The 8647-nt window shown below is 45.4% G+C and overlaps 1 protein-coding gene across 1 annotated transcript; it reads right to left on the bottom strand.

Annotated features, from left to right (window-relative positions):
• Positions 1-936: 936 nt before the first annotated feature.
• On the bottom strand, positions 937-8441 carry PTGS2 (prostaglandin-endoperoxide synthase 2). The gene is made up of 10 exons (XM_015636330.3): positions 8214-8441; positions 7751-7867; positions 7496-7639; positions 6926-7069; positions 6371-6552; positions 5484-5567; positions 5067-5313; positions 3893-4179; positions 3586-3733; positions 937-3442 (listed from the first exon to the last, which is right to left on the bottom strand). The coding sequence occupies exons 1-10, from the start codon at positions 8326-8328 to the stop codon at positions 3036-3038; spliced, it is 1875 nt and encodes a 624-aa protein (XP_015491816.2). The 5' UTR covers positions 8329-8441; the 3' UTR covers positions 937-3035.
• Between the last annotated feature and the right edge of the window lie 206 nt (positions 8442-8647).

Here is an 8647-nt window from a genome sequence, read left to right as displayed (position 1 = left end):
CAAAGAGGACTTTGGGTGGCTGGAAGGAAGGTGACTCTGTGTGAACTGGGGTTGGTCCCTAGGCAGAGGCTGTGAAAGGACAGGGCACCAATATTGGGATGGGGGAGTACTGGGGACAGCCAGCACTGGGATGATTGAGGGGGACTGACGTGACATTTGGTCAGAGGCTGGTGCAGGTGGTGAGTGACAGGCAGTACAGTGACCCCTGGGATGTCTCCTTCCCAGCTTCCCTTTCTTTCTCAACAGAGGTGAAAATGTAGGGAAGAGGCTGGGTGGTCTCAAAGATGCTCAGTGCAAGAGAGGGAACACACTGTCCATGCTCCTGCTCCAGCTTTCAGGAAGCACAGCCCTGCTCTGGTCTAGTGGTCACTTGCATTTGAAAGCAGTTTCCCCTTCTGGAGAATGTCAAGCATGAAAGGAAACAGCTCTGGGCTGTTCTAGCCTAGGAAAAGGGAAGAGAGGAAGGGAAGTCAGTTACACCAAGGTGGTGTTGTGCAACTCCAGTATTGTACTTTCCCTTTGAAGCTGCCAGGGCAGTGCTGGCATCTCTGCTGTGGATAAGAGGAGCTGACTCCTCCAGGGATGGAGCAGTAAAACCCCTTTTCACTTGAAGCCAAAAGGAGAAAAAATTACTCCATCTGGGCAATTTAAGCTACAGGCATCTTGGGTTTGACACATCAGAGAATTTAATGCTGCTAATTAGTAATGCACTGTAATTCTCCATGTAATCAATTAAAGAACTGTTCCATCCTAAATACTGCTGAAGGAAAACACAAACAAAGGAGTCCATAAAGGTAATGTTTTCAATTTATTTATATAAACAATTGCATTTTAACAACACTGTTGTCCTACAAAAATAAAGTGAAAAACAATTCACAGAATTTTAAATAAATAATCTCAAACATCCACATTTAGTGGCTGCAAAGTACAAAACACAGAGTGCACAGGAATCCTTGCTGAAGCAGCCTGTACCTTAACTCAAGTAAGATGGTCTGAGGAATTCCTCTGTACCTACCCCAAAATAACTTGATCTGTCCAGACTTGCCTCCCTTTGACTCTGCCAAACCCTGTTCCTGGGTTAATGGCAGAAGGGTGCTCTGAAGGGTGCCCAGAGCTGGATCTGATGGACAATTTGCATGAGGAACAAGTGTTCGAACAGTGTTCACTCATTAGCACATACAGTACTGACCACCTTTGGACATAAAGAGAGAGAAGGTTTTCCTTTCTTCGTGCTTCAGAGAAAGGAAAACGAATGCCCTTCTTGCTCCCACAGCATCCATACCAAGGACCATCCAGATCAGTCACTGGTATTGACGGCTGCAGGAGAGCTTGGTTCTGCTGTTCATGGTCACAATTACAGACCTACCCAGCATGAGGCATGGCTGGCTTTACACAAATCCATGGAAACAGAAGCCACAGACAAACTACACTGCTGCCAGAACTGGTACAATGCACAAGCCTCTACAAGTGCTTGAGAGTTCAGATGAAATAGAAAACTCAAGTCCTTTTCCACAAGTAGTCAAGGAATTTTGGGCAGGGGCACAGAATACCCGGTTGCTGCTCTACTCCAGTCTGAAGTGACATTTTCTTTTTCCCTATAGTTCCCCAGCTGCTTTTATGGGAAGATCATCTTCTACATTTCCTCTCTAGAAATTAAAAAAAGATACCCTTACATGCAAAGTCTGAAGTCCTATACAAGATCCTGTGTAACGTGTGTGCCCAGAAGAGACTAGTTATTTTACTGATGGATTAGGACAAATATGTCTAGAAGATTTTGTGCTGGCCAGTTTTAAATAAGCTTAAGCCACTTACTTAAAATACCTCTGTTTATAAATTATAAATAAAACATTATCCCTCCTCCCCCTCCCCAATAAATAGAAGTACAAGTTGCATGTACAGCTTGTGCACACAGGCAGAGCTACCTCCTGTGCCTGGAAGTGCTGCTGAATCTTTTGTGTTCAGTTCTCTGTATTTACAGAGCTGCCCAGTTTATCACCCTCCTGTTTTAGGGAGCACAAAGCTGCAGCACACCCTAACTCCAGCGATACTGTCCTCCTGTACTTAGAGTAACAGACATTAAAATTACATTATCATGTAGACCAGAGAACGACAGCTATGAAAAGAATCCCAGTGCCTTAGGCCAAGTTTAAGACCTCCCCAGAGCTACATAATAAAAATACCCCTATCCAAATGCAAGCAGCCTTGTATTGCAGCCTGAGAGTCAATGACTGCTAAGCTCAGTATCTCATTCTCACTCCCTTACACAACTAATATATCTGTCACACTTCCTTCAAAAAGAAGTAGAATCCAGGAAAAGTACCATTTTCTTTAAATATTTAAAACATTATAAACATTTTTTTCAAAGTTGTAAAAAATTTACTTTAAATATTTAAAACATTAAAAACATATTTTAAAAAAGTTGTAAAAAAATTCACTTTCATCTAAATCCAGAAATGGATTTGCACATAAGAGACATTAAGTTATGATACAAAGTGCCCTATCTGCAGTGATGGAGAGGTAGTATTAACAACAAATGCAATGCATTTTCTGACCTTACATAAAGAAGTGAGTCTCAAGTATTTTTTTTTGTTAATTTTTTGAGTGCTCATATGAAATTCATAATCTCTTCTGGCAGTTTTCATTGAGTCAGATTTTTTCTTGTACTTTTAGGTCAATACCTGCTTTCAAGTTGCTGAGAAAAAAAAGTTGCTTTTGTAGTGTTATGTGACCTATGAAAACTGTCAGACAGAATCACCACCACTCCCCTTCATCAAGTATTAAAACAATAGTAAAAACAAGGTGGAACCTTTATCCACTTTGGAATACATCATTCTGTTACAGAAGATTTTAAAAAAGGGATTCACCACTGTTAAGCTGAAACACAAAAAATCCCTTTTGTACATGGAAGCCTTACCTCAGTAAGGAACTTAAGGCAACCCCCACAATGAAGATGCTCAAGTTGTTTTTTTAAATACTAAGCCATAAATAGAATAAATAACACCATTAAATAAATAAATAAATAGATAGCTGGATTTCTACAGCTCGGCAGAGCGCTCTTTCAGCAGAAGCGTGGGGTTGATATCTTCCATGGCAGTTTTTGAGGTACTAACATTAATCGTGGCCTCGGTGGGCTCAGGAGGCAGGATGTGGAAGGCAGTGAAGGGACAGCCTTTCACGTTGTTGCAGATGAGCTTCTGCAGGGAGGCTGTGTTGACGATGTCAAAGCCCACCTTGCCCCCGAAGGTGCTGGGCTTCCAGTACTCAGGGGAGCAGATGGCATTGCCCATCAGCCCCTTCAGGGAGAATGGTGCCCCCATTTCCACCATGGTCTCGCCAAAGATGGCCCCGGGCCGGGGCTTCTCCACCAGCAGGCCTGGGTACAGCTCCATGGCATCAATGTCCCCGTAGAGCTCCTCCAGCTCCGCTGCCATCTCTTTTTCTCCTGCAACGAGTGAAAACTGTAAGTGGAAAAATCCCATTTTCTGTGCAGGACTGTCCTACTGAAGCCCAGTAATGACACTGCAGGACTCTGTGGGCATTTTAAGACAATGTCTCTCATTTGCTGGGAAGGATGAGGATTGTTACCTGTAAGCTCTTCGAAGGATCGGAATGGTTTCAGCATGAAGCGTTTCCTGTACTCGTTCAAGGACTGGTACCTCATCTGTCTGCTTTGGTCAATGGAGGCCTTTGCCACTTTCTGTACCGCAGCAGGAACATTCTTCCCACCAGCAACCTGTTCATGAAAGACAAAAAGCTGTAAGATCTCCTGATATAAGTTATGAGGAAGTTGTGCCTTTACAGTGATTAGTTTTAAATAGCTTTATCCCATTCCTTTGTTCCACCTCCAGCTCATGCCTCTGTCAGTTCACAATGAACTTGAGGAAGGACCTACCCTGCCAGCACTTTGCTTGGAGAAAGATTTGACCATATGGGAGAGTCCATGCTCCAGCATGATGGAGTTGTTGTACAGGAACTGCTGGAAGGTGTACTCCTGGTCATGGATCTGGAAGGTGTCAGGCAGCAGTGGGTGCCAGTGGTACAGGGTGTTGAATTCGGCTGCAATGCGGTTCTGGTACTGGAACCTCTGGTTGAACAGCAGCTCGGGGTCAAACTTCAGCTTGAAGTGGTACCCGCTCAGGTGCTGCACATAGTCCTCTATAACGATCTTGATTGTCTCTCCTGTTGGACAAAGGAACAGGAGACAACTGTTGGCACTGCTTCTCCTCAGTGGAAGGGAAAACACCCCTTCAGAACTGTTATAAAACATACTACAGTGATCAGGACAACAAACACTTTTCTGTAATCTCTCCTAGGAAGCAATGTATTTTATGTGACTAAAGAGTGAAACAGTACTTCAAATCCCGAGAATTCTGGGCTGTGGGTAGTGAGGTGTTTTCTACAGCCTGATTTCCCCCCCGCAAGACACAATTCCTTGCACACTCCACAGAACAGCACACACCAGCATTTACCCTGTGTTCAGTTATACATTATATCTATGATAGAGGGATATCTCTAGGATAGAGTTGATGTCTGAAAGCAAATCTCAGCTTCTAAACTACATAATACAATTGTCTTGATTTATGGTTTCAGTTGTGGCAAGGTTTTTCCAGCTTAGAGCACGTCACCATTTACATAAGATGAAATACCACTGGGCACACAATTAGACAGGAGAACTATGCAGTTACATTTTACATAACCTTCTGAACTTTAGACTTAATCATAGGCTTTCTTTTAAAGCATACCTGAGCTGACCCAACCCTAGGGGGAAAAAAACCCCAAAACCCCAGATCAGGGAGCCTGAGGTCATCCAGCTTCACAGGCTTTCTCTGAGAAAGGAACCTGAGCTTCCTGTCTTTTCACTGCTTTCAGTTCTGCTTCCCTCAGACAATGGAATTGAGTGTCCCTGAGTTTTCTTCATTTCCATCTTTAGCAGAGCTGGGGGGAAGCTGCACCTCAACACAATCCCAGTGACAAGCCACTCACACCCCAATTTAGAGGATAGCTTTCCCCTCACTCCAGCCATGCAGGCTCAAGCTGGAGCTGCACATAGCAGCAGGGGCTCTCACCTATCAGTATGAGACGGGTGGTCTGGAAGAGCTGCTCATCGTCCCAGTCGGGGTGCTGGTGCTTGAGCACGTCACAGACGCGGTTGTGCTCGCGCAGCCAGATCGTGGCATACATCATCAGCCCTGGCACCAGCCCGAACACCTCCTGCCCCACAGAGAACTGCAGGTGCTCAGGCACATGGGGTGGGTACAGCATCTCTGCCTGTGTGTCCCGCACCGTCGGCGGGTACATTTCTCCATTGATCATCTGTGTAATGGGGAAAAACCAGGAGTTGTGAGCTACGATACTTTGGTTAAGCTCTGTCGACTTTCTCAGCTCTGACTCACATTTTACATCACCTATACCATTCACACAGCACTAATTTAGGAAATTTATGCCATCCAGTAAGAAGGTAGGAATTCTGAGCTAAGACATACCTGGTATTTTAGCTTTCCATCCTTTCGAAGCCTCAGTTTAAGTTGTCTCTCCAGAGTCTCTCCATAAATGTGGTTCAAGTCAACCTGTAAAATAAAAGCATTTGGGACATGAAGCCAACCTGCATTTTTTGCTATTTTAGGATAAGTCCCACTTCTATGGATACCAATAAGAGTCCAACCCCTCGATGTTTACCTTTTAATTATATTATCACTACCTTATAAGTATCATGGATTGATATTTAAGATGAAGCCAAATTATTTCCTGGCAACTGGAGCCATGTCTGTGTAAGAGGAGGTTGTTACATTGGCAATTTAAAAGGACTCTGTTTATAGTGTCAGCAACTTTTTATTATGCAGACAGCTTTCTATATATACACACACAATTTCTAGATTTGGTTTGGACATAAGAGTAACACAGTGAGGAACTCTTTGTCCAAAGGATGCCTATCTTGTTGGTAAAGATCTTAAATCCAAGTCTGCTTTTGACGTTCTTTTTAAACTAAGGCTATTAGCAGTACATAAGCAATACTTAAATGCTGGATACAGCTCTTTGGAACTGACAAAGACAAGAGAAGCTTTCGATACGCACTACATCTAACATGCTTTAGGTGAAAGCAGATTTTTGGGAACAGTATGAGATCACTGGACAGATATTTTAAACAGAACCACTTGTGCAGAGCACAGGTTCTGACCCAGGAGGAGACACTAGCGAAAACTGCAATTTGGCCTGAAGTTACAGAAGGGGTAATCCCATGGGATTGTGGCACAGTGTGTGTACACATGTCCCCTGGCAACCCACAGGATGCCATTCTGGCCATTCCAGCTGCTCAGCAGCTCCCGAAGAGCTTGAGCTGTGTCCCAAGCTGTGTCCCCAGCCGTGACCATACCCCGTGGCCGAGCGCTCTGGTGAAGGCAGGGCCCCGCTTGTGGTCCGTCTTGAAGAACTGGTGGGTGAAGTGCTGGGCAAAGAACGTGAACATCACATTTGTGCCTTGCGGGTCAGGAATAAACTTTCTCCTCAGCAAAAACTTCTCCACAATCAGATTTGAATCTGGGAGCTCTTTCTTGCCTGTGAGAGAAACAGACAGTGAGATACTCAAGACAACCCTTTATGCAATATTGAAGTTTATTCCTAACAAAAAGGCTTAAGACTTTCAGCGAAATATAATGACAGCAGCATACAAACAAGGGGAATTACCTACTTTTCTATGCTCACTTTCTTGATTTTATTAGAAATTTCTAGATTCCCTGCTTTTAGCATGTAACTCAATAGCAAGAACCAGAATAATATCTTTAAGATCTTTAAACAACATATCCAAAACATGGTTATTCCTAAAGTCAACTACACTGAAAAAAGGTTACAGACAAGCAGATCTCATACTACTTATTTTTTCCTCTTAGAAAAGACCAAGCATGCATTATACATCTGGTTTATTCCTCACCTTTAACACCCATTGGTGTTGGGCAGTCAAGTCCTACTGGTGGAAGGCTTCTCGTGTAGTAGGAAAGATTGGAATAAGCTTCCCAGCTTTTGTAACTGTAGTCACTATTGTAAGTTGGTGGGCTGTCAATCAAGTGTGATCTTGCTGAAAGACAAATAAGTATTTAGTTATTTTTAACTGTACATTTTAGTCTCAAAAAGTAAACCACAAAGCCAGATCTTCTGCATATATTTGGCAGCAGTTGTACATTCCACACATATCAGTTACTGATGTTAAAAATTATTACAGTTACTGAATAACAGAACTGGATCCTAGCTGATCAGCTAGATCTCATTATCAACATGAGCAATGGGGTGCCAAGTTCATGTCAGCAAAATCCTGGACTCTTGCAGAAAGCAGAATTAAGATGCACTTCAGCATGTTTCACACAAGCCTGCATCATGCAGAAATCTTAAATTTTGGTCTTTTAACTGCAGTGCAATTTAGGCTGTTTGGTTTGTAGATGGGTCAATTCAGTGCAGTATTCTGGAATAAACTCTAAGAGGACTGGAAGAGACAACTCACACTTACAAGTTAGTACATATCTCATAATAGTGTCCCGTAGGAAGGGAATGTTGTTGATGATATTCCAGGCTCCTTGGTAGTGGGTGAGGATGTAGTGGACAGTGTTTGGTGATGGTTTCAGTGCTAGCCTCAGCCACGTGAAGAATTCCGCTGCAAGCGACAATGGGAAGGTTATTATTAATTAGCTTATGGAGGATAACCTGCAATGCTGGAATTGGATTATGAGTTTCATTTCCACAGAGAGGGGTGTGGGATACTCACGTGTGGTGCAGTTCTGCCCGTAGTAGCCTGTCCTGGTGCAGTCGCACTCGTAGCGATCTGGCCCAGCACTCATGCAGACACCTCTGTTCTGGCAGGGGTTCGAGCAGCAAGGGTTGGCTGCAGGGGAATCAGAGCTCGGGTTAGCACCTCTGCAATATACTCCCACCTCCCCAGGACTTTAGACAAGGAACGAGAACGCTCTGGAGTTTAACGCTGATCAGAAGGCACCACAGCGACCAACCATCCACGGTAACCTCTGGGCTACCAGGGAGCAGCTTTTAAAAGCGCAGGAATTCGCCTCTTGCCTGCTGCCAGCAATAACCCCCCTCAGAAGGGTAGACCATCCCTCACAGGCCAGCGGGGGCTTGGCACCCATACACAGCAGAGAGATGGCAAGAGAGTGAGGAGCACGAAAAGCAGAAAGGCAAAGCGTGCGTTAATGCGGAGCGCGGGGCGGACTCACCGGCGCGGCCGGCGGCCAGGAGCGCGGCCAGCAGGGCCAGGGGCAGCAGCGGCATGGCGGGGCTGGGCTGGCGGGGCTGGCTCGGCAGCTCCAAGTGTCGTCCCCTGCTGCACATCCCGTATTTATGGCAGTACCGAGCGGAGCCCAGCTGAGTCACTGGCCGGAAGCACGAACCCAGCGGGGAATTTCTCTTCCCGCCCCGGCCCGCCCCGGCCCGCCCCGGCCTGGCCCCGCTCGAGGCAGGTGTGAGGGACGGCCTGTCACCGGCTGAGGGGACGGCACGGGGCTGGCGCCGTGCCACAGCGAGCTCCTGCCAGCGCGGGGCTCCGCTGATTGACGACTTGCTATTTATTTCATTCATTAGGCAGGAGGTCAGAGGGCTGTCATCGCACACGGGCTGCAGAGCACTGGTGCTGCGAAGCGCCACGCACAGC

The sequence above is a fragment of the Parus major genome, chromosome 8 (assembly GCF_001522545.3).
Source record: "Parus major isolate Abel chromosome 8, Parus_major1.1, whole genome shotgun sequence".
NCBI lineage: Eukaryota > Metazoa > Chordata > Aves > Passeriformes > Paridae > Parus > Parus major.
The sequence above is the reverse complement of the archived record's forward strand: the minus strand, read 5'-3'. Positions and strand labels throughout refer to the sequence as shown.